The sequence below is a fragment of the Morchella sextelata genome (genome assembly GCF_020137385.1).
Source record: "Morchella sextelata strain SCLS chromosome Unknown scls_2, whole genome shotgun sequence".
Taxonomy (NCBI): domain Eukaryota; kingdom Fungi; phylum Ascomycota; class Pezizomycetes; order Pezizales; family Morchellaceae; genus Morchella; species Morchella sextelata.
This window is the reverse complement of record NW_025408617.1, coordinates 3,574,979-3,593,884: the sequence shown is the minus strand read 5'-3', so window position 1 is coordinate 3,593,884 and position 18,906 is coordinate 3,574,979. Positions and strand designations below refer to the sequence as shown.

The 18,906-nt window shown below is 44.6% G+C and overlaps 4 protein-coding genes across 4 annotated transcripts; 2 read left to right on the top strand and 2 right to left on the bottom strand.

The window, feature by feature from the left end:
• Nucleotides 1–5,064: 5,064 nt before the first annotated feature.
• H6S33_006197 (uncharacterized protein) lies at nt 5,065–6,901 on the top strand (the record flags this gene model as incomplete). Its single annotated transcript, XM_044837627.1, has 5 exons — nt 5,065–5,234; nt 5,307–5,531; nt 5,591–5,702; nt 5,759–6,193; nt 6,248–6,901. 5 exons carry the CDS (start codon nt 5,065–5,067, stop codon nt 6,899–6,901), a joined length of 1,596 nt encoding a protein of 531 aa, XP_044699506.1.
• Nucleotides 6,902–8,359: 1,458 nt separating this feature from the next.
• H6S33_006196 (uncharacterized protein) lies at nt 8,360–9,833 on the bottom strand (the record flags this gene model as incomplete). Its single annotated transcript, XM_044837626.1, has 5 exons — nt 8,360–8,624; nt 8,689–9,481; nt 9,539–9,638; nt 9,688–9,750; nt 9,810–9,833. 5 exons carry the CDS (start codon nt 9,831–9,833, stop codon nt 8,360–8,362), a joined length of 1,245 nt encoding a protein of 414 aa, XP_044699505.1.
• A 669-nt stretch (nt 9,834–10,502) lies between these two features.
• H6S33_006195 (uncharacterized protein) lies at nt 10,503–12,599 on the top strand (the record flags this gene model as incomplete). The annotated part of the gene is made up of 4 exons (XM_044837624.1): nt 10,503–10,949; nt 11,009–11,025; nt 11,089–11,387; nt 11,440–12,599. 4 exons carry the CDS (start codon nt 10,503–10,505, stop codon nt 12,597–12,599), a joined length of 1,923 nt encoding a protein of 640 aa, XP_044699504.1.
• Nucleotides 12,600–17,051: 4,452 nt separating this feature from the next.
• On the bottom strand, nt 17,052–17,313 carry H6S33_006194 (uncharacterized protein; the record flags this gene model as incomplete). Its single annotated transcript, XM_044837623.1, has 2 exons — nt 17,052–17,174; nt 17,230–17,313. 2 exons carry the CDS (start codon nt 17,311–17,313, stop codon nt 17,052–17,054), a joined length of 207 nt encoding a protein of 68 aa, XP_044699503.1.
• Nucleotides 17,314–18,906: the final 1,593 nt, after the last annotated feature.

Genomic DNA, 18,906 nt, shown 5'->3' with positions numbered 1-18,906 from the left:
TAACGAAATTTTCTTGAGCTTCTGGGGCTGTGTTCTCCTTAGGTCGGTGTAGGCCGAGTGATAGTTCATGAACTCATTATCTAGGCTTTTGAAAATTTTCAAATCATGCGCTATGGCTATGTAGTGTTCAATTATACTTGCTATTTTGATTCAAAGGTCAATAATATAATAGAGGCCGGCCGAGATTCCCTGCAGCACTAGAGCACTCTAAATCCAGCTTACAGTTTCTCGACATGGCTACAGCACTTGAACACATCTACGTACGTAGGTAGGTGCACGCGCATATATCTACATAAATAGATATCTCTCTATCAATACGGACACCGAGCGTAGACCAACTTAGAATAATAGATAAAAAGACGGAATATCATGAAATCAATTTATTTGTACAATCAATCGCGTGTAGTATAATATCTCAAATAGGATATAGATTCTCGCGGCCATCAGCTGTTTCCACACCGCCGCGCCGGTTATGCAATAATTCCGTCATGAACTACATGAAATACATGGACTAGCCAGTATCCTAAGGAGCCGGAGCACGGCCTTTTGAATCTGCAATCGTGCCTACGGGGCAGGGTTTCTCTAGGGGGAATTTACTGATTTAAGCATTGGATAAACCGCGTCCGGCCGCCTGATATGTAGTAGTGTTTGTTGCGGTCGAAGAATGCTCACGACGTATATAAAAACAGCTGACAGGCTTATCTCAGAAGAGAAGATTGTCCGCTACTTAATCTAAGCGTGTTAATTAAGCTTTTCCTCTCTTTTTTTTTTTTCCTGCTTCTCTATCTTGAGGGGTTTTGAGGGTGGATTGATATCATCATTCAACGAATTAACGTGTACTGCCGGGAGGACTCAAATCATGGCTACATGTATCCATGTATCTATAGCCGTATCGTCATGTCAGAACCGTAGAAATAGGGTGATTAGGCCCACAGATCGTAGAAAAGAAGGATCTACATTCAATGCGTGACTTCCGTGCTCCGAAGGCAGAGAAGACGTATAGAAGCACTTACATGATCATAGACATATGTTTAGGCTAATTCGGAAATACATGGAGTATCTGTATCGGTATCCGTATCGAGGGTATCATAAATCTAGAGGTTGAAGATTGTGGCAATTGCTTGTGGCAATTACTTATCCCGAGCCGCTTGTTGGTCATGGCTGAGTATTAATCCATGGGGTGATCCGGCCGAATCCGGCACATTTGCCGATTTCAATACTCTTGCTCTGATTTCATGTATGTGTTAGTTGCCGTTCCCAGGGACAGATAAGTGAATCAGGACAGACGCAGCGTCGAACACTCTTGAAGATATCATGAAATGTCACTCGTTTTCAGGGTCACACCACTAATTTTATTTTGGACAATCAAGAAACATGTCTAGAATAATGTACCTATCATTGCAGTACTAGGTATCGGGTAACTCAATCAACAAAGTTCTGTATATTCTTTATCCCGTGCACGTGGTTGTGATCATGGCATCCGGTTAGTCCCGACAGAACTATATTGATATTGCACAACTTACATGTACTTATAATCACCGCCGAGGCATTTTTCATCAGTAAGAATTTTTCGGATTATATTCGTACGAGGAATGGAACCTTAGTTCAGAAGCCCTTTATCGTCGGACTTTTGTAAATATGCGAATCGGTTGCTTTGTTTAGACGTTCGTGGTATAAATGCTTGTACAGAGGTGCTCTAGATTCGATGACATTGATTAGTTAAATTTAAAATAACTCACTATGGGTTAAATTTCCGTAGTATGATTCTCAAGAGCTAGGCTGATGTTGAAAACTGAAACAACAGTCACTTATCGTCCCTGAGCGTAGCCTTACAGGATTAGTTGACGAAATCGTGATGGAAGAACATGCGCAATGACAACAATTCGGGAATTTACTTATGATGGCTGTTTATCTAAGATGCTTGTATTTGCAGGGCACCCGAATCTAGTATTTTTTTTTTCATTTTTGAATCAGGAGTGGGTTCAGTACCTGGCACCAGCGTCGGCGCCTAGATGCGTATCTGTACCTGCCTGAGGATGCCGTTCAGCCGATGGAAAGGTAGCCATCGCGAATCTCGGGCTTCAGATCGAGCAGTTGAGACAGAAATCTCGAATTCTGGGTATCTCTCCGTCGTTGCGTGCGTGCATATGCACAAAAAGTCTAATCAAGAATCACACTAGGGTCATAGCATATCACTCGAATAACAGGATTCAGCGGAGCCCTATCCGCGGGCATAAGTTTATCCAGATTTATCCGGTGATTGAGATTTGGACGGAGGTAAGCTTTCTTACCTATCTGCCGCTGTTGGTATGTTAAGTGCTTATCCGTTCGTGCATTGCAAGTGGAGAATCTTCTTTTTCCGGATACAACTATTCTGATATCTCTGTAGTGGTTCGGATACACTCTGATATCGCTATATTCGCCGGATATCCTTTTGCAAGCATTGTGTTAAGTAGGCGGGTATTGCACTCTAATGCCGCGTTGAGATTCCACGTTCAGTTTTTTGTAACTGTAGGTACAGTAAGAAATAAGAATTTAACCATTGAACTGGAGATCTTAATATTTCTATACTCTATCATGTATTTTCGCGTTATTGATTTGCTATAGGTATGGGCAGTTCTTATAAGGAATAATTATAATATGCAGGATATCTCGGAGAAAAGAAGTGGGAACAATTGTAATGTACATATTGTAACACCACACTTTTCAATGATTTCCAATGCAAGACGATCCTTAGTTCCTCTGTTTCCATCATATAGAGTGCTTCTTTCCTGGCCGCTGGAGCGGGGGGTGGGGAGGGGGGAGCAAGTGAGATGGGACGAACCCTTTGTATATGTCTTTCATGGTCTACGTATACGTATACCCCATGGCTGGCAGTTATTCTTGAGTCAGGGGTAACATACTCCGAACGTACCTCATTTCTCACTATTCATCCAAAACTACGGACCCAAAGAGAGAAAAGGTGGAACACGCCGAACACCCATTTTCTTAACATTATCCCGAAGCTAGGTATGCTAAGAACGCGTACCCCCGTATCTCACATTCGGGTTTTTGTTATTTCCGACCCGTGTATGGATAGCTACAGCGCCCATGGCTATAGATTAGTGCTCCACTATGTCGCAAAAATCTTTCCACAATAACTCACTTACTTCACCATGCATCAATCGGTTTGAATCAAGGAAAAGATGAAAGCATTCGTGAGCCCAATCCAATTCATGACCACAGTGGAAAGTCAATCTAGATCATTTTTGTAAAATAATCATGCTGGGGGCAGGTTTAACCGGAATTTAACCCTTATGTGTCTACTTTAAATTTACAGTAGTAAGAACATAGATTACCAGGGTAGCCGCGTAAAATTCCCATAGAGCTTCGAAGTTCAGGGATTTTGAAAATATCCCATCCAGGTCAGACAGACATACGGCAGGTAGTCGCGCACGCGCTAGATCGAGATTGACTCTTCTTGGGATAGATCGCTATGTTGGAATTCGTAAAGATCTCCATCACGTATACGCACCTGCTTTCGAAGGGAGGTAGAAGAAGAGCGAGAAGACCCCCCCTGCAATATGAGAGGAATTTTGGATTAATAAATTTCATGCCAATCATGAATGGAGAAATCTCTTGTGATAGATAGTTTGACACCAATCACAGAATGGATGCAAGTCGATATAGCCCGGAACCCTTTATTTTCCCTCTCCCAAGACATACGGGGAATATTATAGCGAAGATTGTCGAGGGATAAATTATGTCGGCTTAAATTTGAGCTTTTTTGGTGTTTGCTATGTAATATGTGGCTGAAGCTTCGGTCCTTTAAAGACTCGGATGCGCGCGTGAGGTAAAGCCAAGATTGAACAATTCACCACTAAAGTAAGAAACGGAAGGGCCTTGGAGTAACTACAATTTGCTTGGCGTGTGGGGTTAGTTAATTGGGCCAAGGTGTGGGCACTAGTTCCGCCCCCATATTTGAGAAAACGCCTCTGAAATCTGGGGTGAGCCAAGGGGCTGCTAATACAACGCCTTAGCTTTCTTCTGCTGGGCCACATGAGTTGAGCAAGTGGAAATCACCTGGCCCAGGAGTAACTAGAGTACATAACGCTTTCCATGTGCATCGAAAGCTGGAAAAAAACCTGGGTTTGACCACCCTATGTCCTCAATACAGAGGTCAATCGTTTCGTGAGTTCCTGCTTGTATACGTATGCATCTACCTGATACTAGGTATCTTACCGTATGCTAGTTGAACCTGCGGCAAGTTGTTGGTGTTTCTCCGTCTGTCCTGGTATTATGATTGGTGATCATCCCGAGTAGGCCATGGAATACAGTCTCGCATGAATTTTCAATTGACTGGCCATGATCCAAAGGTTGGTAATGCTAGATCATTTATCCATGCCAAAGTCGGACTCGTTAATAAAATATGCCTAACTAATCTGGCGCCCGTTGCCTGCTCTACAGTAGATGGTGCGGGACGTGTCTTTAGTGAGATTAGCCGGCTGTGGGGTAAAAAGTGGGGATGGGAGCCATGTACCTAGTGCACTCTAACAAATGCTTAGGAGTTCGGTAAAGCTGAGAGTGGCTTTTTAGGCATGATCCGTATGGACGCCAAACTGAAATAATGACTGTATACTCTACACCATCTTCTCGCACTGATGCCTGTACGGTTAGGAAAAATCTTCCGTGAAAGGTTTAATACACGGTCCTGTCATCCTCATCTACACGTGGTAATGTTAGATCTTGCACCGGCCAAGAAAAACCAAGGCGCTCAAGATTCTCCCGAGCACCGATAACTAAAAGTTAAAAAAAACAATAGGATTTAGTCTGTATGACTTTACCCTACCCTTGTTTAAGCAGGCGAACAAGCGAGTGGTGGCAAAGGCGCATATCATATGCATGAAAGCTACTATAATTCGAACTCCTCAATATGTGGAGGTGGAGTAAGTAGGGGTGTAGGGGAAGGGGGGGAGGAGGAGGATTGAGGGTATATATGAATGTCCAAAGGCCCCTTCAATTCATCTTGTGTTCGACAGGTCCACGGCGAGTTCATTCAGAGACCCTCCAGAAAAAACGCTCAAGATGTCTTTCCTCACAAAGATTGTCAAGAATGATGCTATGAAAAATGATCCCCCCCAGATTTACAACTGGAGGGTTTATGTCCTATCATGCTCAGCATGCTTTGCTGGTATGTTGTTTGGTATGGATATTGGTATCATTGGCGGTGTCCTGAAACTGGACACTTTCAGACAGTATGTTTCCTGTTCATGATATTATTAATTTTCTAAACCGTCACATGAGACTAATGGATTTGTTTTTCTTAGTATGTTTGGACTTCAGCATCTAGACAAAGTTGGTGGTGCCAACTTGGAGGCGAACATCGTGTCTACTCTACAGGCAGGGTGTTTCATTGGTGCATTGGCTGCCAGTTGGTTTGCCGATAAGTTTGGGCGAAGGGTTACACTCTTCGGATGTGCTGTGATTGCTATTGTTGGAACTGTCTTGCAAGCCGCGTCCATGGGTCACTTGCCTGCTATGTATATTGGAAGGTCAGTATTAACGAGCAGACTGCTGTGCATGTGAACGACGGCGACTAATATTTGAGTAGATTTGTCTCTGGTGTCGGTGTCGGTGCTGCTTCTATGGTCAACCCTCTTTACACATCTGAAAATGCCCCTCGTGCCATTCGTGGTGCTTTGACTGGTCTATATCAACTTTTTGTACGTATCTCACTTTTCCTTTTAGCTCTGACCTTCAGCTAATTCCTCACAAACAGATTGTCACTGGTGTCTGTATCGCTTTCTGGATTAATTACGGAAACCTTCTCCACGTCAAAGGAAATGCCCAATGGATTGTATCCCTTGCTATGCAGGGACTTCCCGCCGTCTTCCTCGCCCTTGGTATGCTGGTCAGCAACGAGTCACCACGTTGGCTCGCAAAGACCGATCAATGGGAGAAAGCTACTGCCACTCTTGGTCGTGTCCGTAACCTTCCAGGTGATCACGAATATGTCCAGGCGGAGCTCCACGAAATGAGGGAACAGCTCGAGTTTGAGGCACGCATAACAGGTGGAAGTGGCTTCTGGGATTTGCAGAAGGAGATGTGGACCATCCGAGGAAACCGTAACAGAGCTCTTCTTTCTGTCGGTCTCATGGTTTGTCAACAAATGACCGGTACCAACGCTATCAACTACTATGCTCCTCAGATCTTTGTAAGTAGTACTTTGATTTCTTTTGGCCTGTCCAATGTGCTAACAAAAAACTAGGCCAATCTCGGTCTCTCAGGAACTGAAACTGGTCTCTTCGCTACCGGTATCTATGGAATTGTCAAAATGATCACCTGCTCCATCTTCCTTCTCTTCGTTGCGGACTCCCTCGGTCGTCGTAAGTCTCTCCTCTGGACATCCATCGCTCAGGGTGCCTGCATGTTCTATATCGGCTTTTACGTCCGCTTCGATCCCCCACAAGAGGGCGCCGCTGTTCCCCCAGCCGGTTATGTCGCTATCGTCATGATTTTCTTGTTCGCTTCCTTTTTCCAATTTGGATGGGGTCCAGTCTGCTGGATCTATGTCTCCGAAATCCCTACCGCCCGTCTCAGAGCCACCAATGTCGCTTTGGCAGCTGCTACCCAATGGTTGTTCAACTTTGTTGTTGCGAGAGCTACGCCTAACATGATGGCTACTGTTGGAAAGGGAGGATACGGAACTTACTTCATCTATGGATCTTTCTGTTTCTCTATGTTCTTCTTCACATGGTTCTTCGTACCAGAAACCAAGGGTGTCTCACTCGAGAAGATGGACGAAATCTTTGGTGTTGTCGATACCAAGATTTCAGACTCGGAGAGAGGTTTGCCTCAGGGTGATTCAAACCTTGATGACGAGAAATTTCCTGTTGCTACTCATGTCGAGTCCAGGAACTAGGGGAATGTAGTGTATAAACGAATCTTTTCTGTTTTTATGATAGCCAGCTCATGTTTTGAGAGTGGGGGTTTTGTTGTTTCTGTGGATATAAAAAATGTATCAAAAGTAATTAATTGGCGTAATCCAAATTTCGTCCATGAAAAGTCTTGAGTTCATGTGAGTGATGCTTGCTGGCCATGGGAAAGTGACCTTTTGCAACGATTACAAGTCTAGCTTAGTCTATGTCGGGCACGACTAACCCGGCTTCCAATATGTCTTGTGAGCTTCGGCTAGCTATAAGCTCTCTGGGAGCACTAAGTACGGTACTGTAGTTTAGATAACGCAAGACGGAGCTAGAATGCCAATACTGATTTCATTGGTTTGACAGGAGCCCATATTCCCTCCTGAGATAAGGAGAGTCTTTCCACGCGTATGATAATGACGTTGCTCGAAGACTACAGCTGTTTTCAATTGCAAATTGGCATTAATTGTCTGCACCAAAATGATCTGCAATTTCGGGGCAACGTCAAGCGGGAAACCTCTAGCTCTAGTATATTATGTGAGTAAAATCTAGCTTCTTAAACTCACTTTCTCGCAATCTTCTGTCAACGCCATATAGTCATGGCGCTTCGGAGCTTACAATCCCTCCACAAAACTTACCCACCTAGAGCTTCTTGGTCTCTCACATGCTATTACTACTCGATACATCTTTAAAGTACTACCTTAGTACCACCTCCTAGACCTACAGTACACACATGCGTCAAAATAAATGCAAAACTTGCCTTCCCGGGAAAAATTCCCAGTTGATTGGTTTTATATATCAGCCCCCAAGGATAAATTGCATATTGCTGCCCCCATTTTCATCGTCCGATCCACCCCCATAATACAGTCCGTGATCGATATCACTGCATATATTATTCGGTGCTTAGCCCTGGTATTTAGATTTGCCTTCCGCTGACCCATCTGGCATCTATCTACCCTCCCAGATCAGGTGAGAGATCCTATCTAACTTGCTGACCGACTCACTAGTTTTTACTCACATCAATCTCTCAATCTACTTTATCTATCTCACTTTATGTGAGAAATATATTTGTAACCACAGTAGCGCGGTGGCAAAACGGCAACTGAATGCTTGTATCCAGAATACGTACATAGCTACATCTACGTCGCCAAGTAACGGTGAGTATCTAAGGTGCGCCACTATATTTCCCGGTTAAAAAGCTTAACCCCGGCTGATCTGTGCCTTGATCTTGTCTTGTCTCATGTATCGGCCCGTGACAAGATTGGCCAATCAGCTAGGCATTTTGAGAGTTTCGGGGTGAATTTTCCCGTTGTGTGTGGATGTGGCTTATGAACCCTCCATGTGATCACAAATGCGGCTTGTTTCTCAAAAAAAGAAAGGAAATGGTAATGATATTTAGAACAAGATAGAAGGCCAAGAAATTTATTTGAACAGTAGAGTACAGAAGTAGTAATACTTTAGACCAGCGTCAAAACACCTCCCACCTCTTTGATCTCCACACTTCGCTTCTCATCTAGCGAGACTCTTCCTGCATGGAGGATGGCCCCCGTAACCACTGTGTTCCTTAGTGTTGGAAGACCACGCTTATCGAGCGCCTCTAGAGTGATTTTCTTCTCATTCAGTAGGTTGCAGGCATCTACGAATTTCTCGAATGAGATATATCCGTAGCCAGTTTGACCGCCGAAGTTGCCCTCTTCATCAGGGGCGTAGCGCATGTAGAATCTGAATTCATCGACTTCAGTAAACGAACAATGTTGATATAGAATAGGGTTAGGGGAGTTCTTACGGATTATACCACGCTAAAGCACCAAGGTTGTCATCGGTGACATCATAACCTCTCTTGGCCTGGTTTGCCCTAATCTCACCCTGACTAGCCATGTAATGGAAGTACTGATTTGAGTGTACTCCGGCCTTCTGCGGCGCTGTCCAAGAAGCTGTGTAAACACCTGTTCCCACCTTTGACTTGTCACTGTTCTTCCTCCAGTCTACAAGAAGGGTGATTGTGTCCTCTGTGCCCTCGGCGCACCCAAGATCAGTGGCGGTACCACGGGAGCCGGAAGCGGTCACCTTGAAAGGTGTCCAGTCTGGAATCATGGATGCGTTGATATCAATGTGATGCGAGTTAAGGTAGTAGGAGATGTCAGAGTCGACACCGGCCCATGCTTTGAATGTCTCGAGCTGGGATTTGGGCTGTGACATGTAGGAGTAAAAGTAGTTGAAGTCACCCAGAGTCTTTGCTTTGGCACGGGCATCTGAGTAGGCTGGGTCGAATCTCTTGTGGTGCTCAACATAGACGAATACACCATGCTTATCCGCCTCCTCGATAAGCTTAAGGTGGTCTTCTAAAGTCTTTGTAGCCGGTTTAGTAACTAGTACGTGAATTCCCCTCTGGATGGCATATAAAGCGATAGGGAAATGTGTTGTGTCAGGCGTGAAGATTGTAATGGCATCACCAGGCTTTAGCGCGTCAATGGCGGCTTTGTAGGCTTCTGGGTCACGGGCGTCACCGGCGGGGAAAGCAGTGAAGGAGACATCAAGCCCGTTGTACACGTCTTTAATGTTCTTCTCGAGATGGTTCCCTAATATTTGTTGGTGAAATTCTATGATGAGTGGAGGACATCAACGGCAGAACATACTGATTGCGGGAAACTTAGAACCATTGGTTCCAACCATGCTGAGGTCGCCAACCTTTCCACGACGGCGGAGGTCGAAAAGAGTTAATCCGACAACACCGACCTATTGCGATTAGTTTTGTTTATTTGTTGAGGTAGGGTAGGGGTTATACCTTCTTATCGGATTGAGATCCACCACTTCCGGTCCAGCCAGTGGTGTACTCTCCAGTACCAACCTATTCATATATACACCGTCAGCAATTGACTCAGTACCTTCTCATAGAGAGATCCAGACCATCAAAACGTTGACAGGTGCCATTATTGCGTATTCTTAGGAGTAAACTATAGCTATGGATGAGGTGATGTCAATGTTAAGCTTCCTGAGCTGAGGGGCATCCAGGGCCCTACTTATCTAACTAACCAACCCCGCCAGACCCTAGGCATAGTCGACATTCTTGGCTAGAACGCACCACTACCTCCTTTTCAACAATTAGTTTTTCCGAGATGCGCCGCGGTAATGCTATCTCAAGATGGAGCTGCAGGGGCTAATTCCCCAAGTACCTCGCTGTTTTGTTCCTGAGAGACCGAATGTTTTACCCAGAGTTCGGTCATACTCAGCTCACGATCAAAGCGCAATTATGCCGAGAGGATACCAAGACGTTTCTCCGCATTTTCGGTTAATAATGTCATGATAATCCATCGAGTTAAGCTGTCAGGCACAATGCTACTATTTAGCCGAGATGATCATTGGTTCCCCGCAGTACTTGAGAGTGGGTTAGGGTTACGCTAGTTGCAGTGCTAGTACTAGGCTGCGGATATAGAGATACTCATGGTTAGCTGTTTTGCTATAGAAAGCTGTCACGGGTCTTTTATCGCTTCCGTAGCATATGCATCTAGCCTCCACGAATTCAATTTCACCAGAGAAAAACACCAGAGAGAGCTTCGGAACCTTTTGACTTGTTTTAGGAAAGATATCAACGTGCCAACAATGCCCCTTTCACCACATCCATTCTCTACAAACCCGTTGAAAACCCGTGCGGACCTCCACAATGCTCTCGAATCATTTCTTAACCCTTTAGCACATCATACATCTCCCAATGGTGCCCGTATCAAGATCGGCAGCACTGCCACACATTATGATGAGACTGCCGCACAACTTGAAGGATTTGCGCGTCCTCTTTGGGGGCTCGCATCTCTTCTTGCTGGCGGTGGTAAATACGAGGGTACAGAGAGGTGGATTCATGGATTAGCTGCAGGAACTGATCCGGAGAGTAATGAGTATTGGGGAGAAACGAGAGCGAGAGATCAGAGGATGGTTGAGATGTCGCCTATTGGGTTTTCGTTAGCAGTTGCGCCGGGGGCAATGTGGGAGCCGTTGGGAAAGAGGGAGAAGGAGAACGTGGTGAAGTGGCTGAATGCAATCAATGATAAAGAGGTATGAACAAACTGTAAAACTTTGGTTTTAGCATAATTTGCTGACTGAGTTGGGAGTAGATGCCAAACACGAATTGGTAAGGATTTCCTATTAAATGGACAAGTGTCTTGGCAATGATTGCTGAATGTTTTGGCGTTAGGCTCTGGTTCAGAGTGTTTGCGAATCTAGGACTTTCAAAGGTGGGGGCACCATTTGATCCTGAGAGGTTGAAGGCTGATCTGGATCACCTGGATACCTTCTATCTCGGTGACGGATGGTCCCGCGACGGACCTGAGGGGGTCCGGCAGCTTGATTATTATTCTGGATCATTTGCGATCCAGTACGCTCAACTGGTTTACTCAAAGTTAGCTGCAGATACAGACCCAGTCAGATCTAAGGAGTACAGGGACAGGGCCCGAAAATATGCTGCTGACTTTGTGCACATGTTTGATGAAGAAGGTAATACCTCAATCTCAACGACTGGAATTTCACTATTCTGACGATGACGAAGGGCGTGCAATTCCCTTCGGTCGTAGTACAACCTATCGAATGGCCATGGCCGCCTTCTGGGGTGCTGTAGCTTTTGCAGACGTTGAACTTCCCGCTCCTCTATCCTGGGGCGTGATCAAAGGCATTCTCCTACGAAACCTTCGTTGGTGGTCTCACCAGGACATTTTCTCCTCCGACGGAACCCTTTCAATAGGTTATTGCTACCCAAATATGTACTTCACCGAGAATTATAACTCCCCTGGATCCCCATATTGGGGAATGAAAGCATTCATCCCACTCGCCCTCTCAGAATCACACCCTTTCTGGAAAGCAGAAGAGCTACCATATCCGTCTTCGCAGCTCCCAAAAACCGTTGCGTTACATCACCCAAGTCATATTATCAGCCATCTGGGTGGACACACGTTTCTGTTGTCATCAGGCCAGGCGTGTCATTACCCACTTAAAGCCACGCAAGCCAAATATGGAAAATTCGCCTACTCTTCGGCATTTGGATTCAGTGTGCCCACCGGATCATTTGGCCTTGACCAACACGCAGCCGATAGCATGATTGCGTTTTCGGAAGATGAAGGGGAAACCTGGAAGACGAGACGACTGGCACCTGAGGCACGAATTGAGTCGATAGATGGTGAACCAGTGCTCATATCGAAATGGTTTCCATGGCCTGATGTGGAGGTTGAAACATGGCTGATACCGCCCGTCGAGAAAGTGTCTGAGAACTGGCATTTGAGAGTTCATAAACTTAAGAATCCGAACCGAAAGATCATGTCTGTAGAGGGAGCATTCGCAATATACGGGCAGACCAGCAAAGATGGAAGGACATTGGGTACATTTGATGGGGCGGAAGGGAGGTTCACAAAGTTGGGTGAAGCATTTGCAATTTCTTCTGCGGGAGCAGTGGGTATTTTGGATATGTCACCGGGTGATCAGAGGAAGGGAGTTGTGATGAACGTAGATGCGAATGCCAATTTAATGGCAGCAAGGACGGTTTTGCCACAGCTAGAGGCGATAAATTTGCCAAAGGAAGGAGAGACATGGTTGGTCTCGGCGGTGTTCGCATTGCCGGTAAGGTCTGGAGAGACAAGTGTGAAGGGTACTTGGGAGGAGAAGTGGGAGAAGAAGCCGGCGGTTCCAGAGTGGATCTCGAAGTTGATGAAGCAATGATTCATCGATATGTGGCATGTTTTTTTGTTCATACGGACATTGAGTCCCGACGATCTTCCTAAAGGATAGAAATTGAGAATATTAACAGATTGCCACTGCCCACAATTTTGAATTTTTCGAGAACCTAGGCCTCTACCTTAAGGTGCCTGTCCTTAATGCTGGTCAGGGGTTAAACATGGAATATCACTCGAGGCCTTAATAACTTTAGTTTTTCGAACTCACCAACACATTTAGACCAGAAGATTCTATGCCTCAGCCAATCATCTTTCAGTACGTACAAAAACTCTCATTCTCGTAGTAATTTGCCCCGATATCCCGACCTCGCGCCTTCCCCACATTTCAAGCTAAAAGCCAAGATAAATACCAAATATGTGGCGCAAAACGCGCGCGACGAGCTTAATCGCTGAGAGTCGGGGGTAAGACAGGTGCCCCTGTAGACAAAATCCCTATTGAGCTTATAGAGCAAGTATAGCATTATCGTGCATTGTTTCGCCATCGCAAATGCTCGTTCTACCTTGGCTATGGAAGCGAACACGACGCTTTTTTCACCAATGGATATGGTTTTAGTTTTGAGTCTCCCTTGAGTATTTAAGTAGACTCTGGTACATTTCTTTGCCTGATCAAGCGCAAATATATATCGGGTCATTAGGTTTCGAGATTTTCCGAGGTTACTCAAGCATATCCGAAAGGAACCGTGTCGGAGCTTTGAACACCCGGGCTTCTTAGTTTTGAAGACGTTTATAGGTGAGAATTAGAGTTGGTCGGGTGCAATCCATAAAACGCTGGCTCGAGACAGGCTGGTCCATCAGCTCAAGCTCGTCCGACTCATAAACCAAGTCCACTTATGGGGGAAGATGTTGAAAGGATCTAATATCTTTCCCGGCATCTGGCAATGGGAGACTAGAATGAGGTGAGATATAATAAAATTATCTACTTTCCTGATAAATCTGGATATTTGATTCCCCGATAGTTATACCTCTTAAGTACCGCAAGTCGGAATTGAAACTGAACGATTGATAGGCGAGAGTGTGCCCGGGACGAGTCTATCGTTGGCTCAATCAAGCCAGCTTGAGCCGTGGAGACAAAGGCGCTAATAATTCAAACACAAAATACTTAGATGACATAGGTATAAGCCTACTTAATTCCTAGAAAAGCTTTGTTACTTACTTATCTAGGTTTCAGTATAATAGGCATTCAGAGAGCAAAGATTGAATACCTACACTTGTTTCCTTAGAAATAATCGTTTCACTGTTATGTACAAGCGCTTAAGCCTGCTATTATGTAGTACTGCTGCTGCTGCTGCTGACAGTGATACGTGGAGATGCAATATAATATTGGCGATATTGTCTAAGCGCCTTTAATCAACCATAATTGATTCAGTAATGAAACAACCCCATTTTGATGCTGGTTGTGATGTCAACGGTGAGTTTATGGTGGGGTTGAGTGACAATAGCTTTGAAACAGACGTTTGGTGGTCGTGTTGGTAAGATGTGAGGTGGAGCCGTTTTTATAACAGGTGATTGAAAATAAGGTTTCATAGGGCAAAACTTAAAATTTCGTCTAAAGGACTGATAATTCAGCTAAACGACCCTAAAAACTCAAAATAATGTTAAAGCCATCTATATCGATTCATCAAACACTATTGGGTTTATATCTGCAGGACTCATTGTCCTGCACTAGCGCAGCTCTGGGTATGCAATGTTGGCACTTCTTCTCTACTAGATCACTGAGGAAGCGCTCCTCTTCCAAAAAGACTCCTTATAATTGGTAAGGAAACCCTCCATAGAGTCCATAGAGGGGGTACATTTCTGAAGGAGCTAGGATTCGCGAAGACTAATATAATGTTGAAGGAAGGATAAATTCATTGATCGATATGCTGTCATGATTGGCCAGCCCCCCGATGACATGTAATGCCCTGGCACCCTAGCTATAGTATGAACTCCAATCGACCTCCTTTAATCATTGTATCCAAGACTAACAAAGGGACGTAGGACACCAGTCGTATGCGCATTCGGTATTCTTTTAGTGGGGGCTGATTATTCCTAGAGATGTGGACCACAAATTTCTAGTTTAGCCAGGAATAGCATTCACTTAGGAACGTTCCCGAGGAAACTTCACTCGGGAAAGTGTTTTATCGGGCCCAGGGGCCTTTGATGCCTACCCCAAGTTTATTGAGAAATATCCACAGCGTAGGCGGAAAATGCCTTCAAAGAAAGAAAGACACGTGACTGTTAAAAGTACAGCACGTAAACCCAGAAAGTTACGTTATAATACACGATAATGAAAAAGGGGTTTCGAATCCTGCCTAGGTACGGATGTAACCTACTTCAACTAGAGTGCCATTACCGGGAGGTTGTATGAAAGATGGCTCATCATCCATGACAATGAGTTCTTCTCGAAGGGACTTTTATCTTACCTGGTTTTTGCTCTTTGTAATAGCTGACCGCTCCTGAATAATCTGGCTCACTGAGTAACGCCCTCCTCCCCCGGGAGCGAACCATGTTCGTCAGCAGCGAGAACTACAAGTTCCAACCACGTCAAAGTAGGAGATGAGAACGAGATTAGTAAGACGCATCTCTTTCAACAATTTATGCGTGTGCTCCGCCATTGCCACCTTCTGTTTCAATCTAGTGTCTTTTCACTAATAATAAAAGGTGTGCAGATCTGGATCTTCTTGATCACGAGATGTCACCCGGTCGAGTCGCCCTTGATCTCGTGCTATCTCAACGATCACTCCTGGCCGTGACACAAGTGGAAGTGGACTAAACTTTGCCATATAAGGAATATTTATATCTACATGTAGCTACTAGTGGCCTAAGTTAACATTATCAATGGGCACTCTCAGCGGATCGGCCCGTTGTGAATATATTAACTTTCCCTTTTAAGTCGGCCCCTTGGTGAAGACTAATCGATTTAGGAGTATTCCTGCATAATTAGGATCCCGCTACTCTATTTCGCTAAGTTGTATTAAAAAACGGCAATAGGTATATTAATTCGATTTCACTAGTTCGAGTGCGTCACTATGGAGCACTCGAATTCACAATATTGAAATAGAGTACATATATATAGGCCCAGCTTTTTCGTACCACACGATCAGTCATCGTACAGTGCATAGATATATTTTGTTATCTTAAGTATTGCGGCAAGATAGCATATAGTATGTATAGCGTGATCCACGAGGACGATCGTCCTTGTGTCCTCGCCTCGAGGACCCTCGAGGACAATTCTTAGCATATTATACACTTATATATGTGCCGAATTAAGATGAGGTCAACTAATTAAGGATAGAATGTGTTTCTTGATTGAAATAAATCTAAACACCGCTTTCTGCTCGCCCGGAATTGTCCTCGAGGTACCTCGAGAACAGCAGTGATCAACCTCGAGGACAGCCAAGGACATAGGTCAACGAGGACGAGGAACCTCGAGGACACCGTCAAACGGCCTCGCCTCAAGCGTCCTCGTGGATCACACTGAGTATGTATACATAAACCTCACCGACCCTCTCAAAGTTATAAACCCATCAATATTGAGACAATGCTTCGAAGAATATGATTATTCGATCCTCAGTGTACGTACTGTACTGAATCTTTGATTAATAAACTAGTCAGCTGGTGACGAAGTGATACTATAGCACCGAGTGCGATTCCATGAAATGAATACATATTGAAAAGGCACATGTAGTGCATCCACATGAATATGTCCCCCACGGCTAACATGCAGTAGGATAAAAAGAAACTCATTGATTGCCCACGTGTGGGGGTCGATTATAAGACTGTCTGTGCAAACTGGAAGGTTGATGTCAGTTCTTAACCAATAACTGTTTTAATACATACAAGTAACTCATGCCACTACGTTGTATGTACAGTAGTTTATTTCGCTCTTCCGACAGGCCGCCTCAGAACTGGCGAGGCCAAATCTAGACCCCTCTAACGAAACCCACCCCACTTACCAGTGAAACATGAAACACATATATGCGTCTAAGACATTCCGTGCCTGCATACGTATGGTTTTACTTTTGATCGGCGGGGCAGAAACCTGCATACTCGTAGTTTCCTGGCGTTTTTGGACTGGGCCACTATTGCACACACCCAAAATCAGGGTCTTGGCGTATTTTTGTATGGTATGCAATATCAGTCGCGTTCAAAAACGTTAGGAAGTTACGAGTAGAGTAGAGTACCTACATGTATTCTAGAGTACCAGATCTAGAGGCTATATACAGATGCATCATAAACCGCTGATTGCAGCCGATGCAGCGCAGAACTCGCAAATCAGGAGTATCGATAAAATATAAATGCTGCCTCGCGAAGTTTCAAGTAGCAAATCCCAACATCTCACTTAATTAACACCACTATTATTGAGAGGCCGGCCATCGGATATCATGTCATCTATCAGTTCGCAAAATTAAATGGTATCTCGATTACATGTACTTACTTAAAGTATAATATAATGACATCATTTAAGGATGCCGAAAAGCAAATCCAAGACGCCGCTATTGTACGCGTTGCCTGGGCTGCTCACGTCATCACGGTCTTGCGTGTTGTCCTGATTTCCCCACCTTCTTGCATCATCAGTATCCTACCAGTTAATATGATTCCATCTCCAGGCAACTCAATACTCAGTCACAATACACCTTCGCCCAAGCCATAAAAGCCTTGAAGTAATCAGCTGTAAGCCAGCCTTGCGGGGCATACTGGGACCGAGGCACCGGTACCATTCTCGCTAGTAGTTGAAACAGGGTATTATCTTGTGTCTTTGCCGAAGAAGATGTTCGATCATGGAATCATCTGTGTCTGACCATCATGCTACAGAATCATCTATTCTCACTCGAAACACATATTACCATTCATTTCACGACTAAATTCCAGCCAAGTCCTCCACTACCAAACGTTTCGGACTTAACCGATCTTTTTGGCACCGGACTTCCTTACAAAAAGGCAGGATTCGAATCCTCCCTGAATTTGGTGTGTGATTAATGCACGATCCCTTAGATAGATGGCACGGTCAAATTCGCAGCCTGTCTCTAGATGTTTGAGCTAGTACTGCCCCTATTTAGTAACCAATTCTAGATTTAGTTAGCTCTTTGGTTATTGTTATTCGCAAAATAAAAGAAAGTTGTCCACCAAGGTGCGTACAGGAACCAAGTTTGAATTCGACCGTGCCATTTGTCTAAGGGCTTTTTCTCTTATGTAGTTTCGAAACTCTTTCCGCCTTCAAATCCAGCCACTGACTGACCCCAAATGGTTGGTTATGAGGCGGTGCATGTGGTGTAGGTAGCGTGGGGTACGCTCGACATTAAGTCATACCTGAAACCACAAAAAATAAAAAGGAATCGAAAGAAGACAGGGATTAGATGGGTTGTTCTAGTTTGGCTCATGGCGCCGGCGGCGAGACTGAGAAATCTAGATTGACACATAAATGGTCAAGACTGGGAACATAAATTGATATTGTGGGTGATTCATTTCTTTGCTTCTTTCAACAAGCACTCAGTTCACACCGCCTTCTACTGATTTGACTTTTTTATCCCTTCGTCTGGCAAAAAATGCTGCCCACCCCCCAAAAAGCAAATTTTATATGTGGCTTTACTAACAGATCCCGTTATCTCTCTTATCAAATAATAGATCTCCCATACAAATCTGATTCCTGTGTTACAGGGTGGGCAGCATTGCCAGACGAAGGGATAAGCTTACACATATTTTCAATTACAGATAAACAAATCTAGTATCCTGAGAAGGGCCGAACGATCTATGTATGGGTTGCTACATGTATGTTCATAGGCCATCACTCGGCAGGACCATCAAATATTTATGTATCACATTCATACATGTGCATATGCTAGTACTAATGCCATCTTACCTTATTGTTGCCATCAAGTTGGACGTGGGTACATGTCTGTCGATTGAGGCTGGTGCCAAGGAATTTGATTGATTACATGTGGAACCTGGTAGAGGAGGCTCAGTTCATGCGTGGACCTGCGTGACCAACACCAACGTCGGATGATGTTTAAACAAAAGCAGTACCTACAAAGTTCTAAATAATAGTAGTAAGTCTTTACCCAACACTGAACACGTGTATATCGAGCGAAAATGAAGATATTGAAGTTGAAACATCCGGGTTACATCTGCAAGCTGCAGGCTATGCCCGGGCTCTCGAGGAAAAATAAAAACTTCCATTGTTCCGGCGGAGCTAGCTAAATCGTACGGGGCTTTTTAATACCCTTTATAACTCAATGTCTAGCAATGGTCCGACGATAATCAAGAGTGGTTTATATTCGGGCCCTCGGCCCTTGATGGCTTGCCTCGGCAGCTAG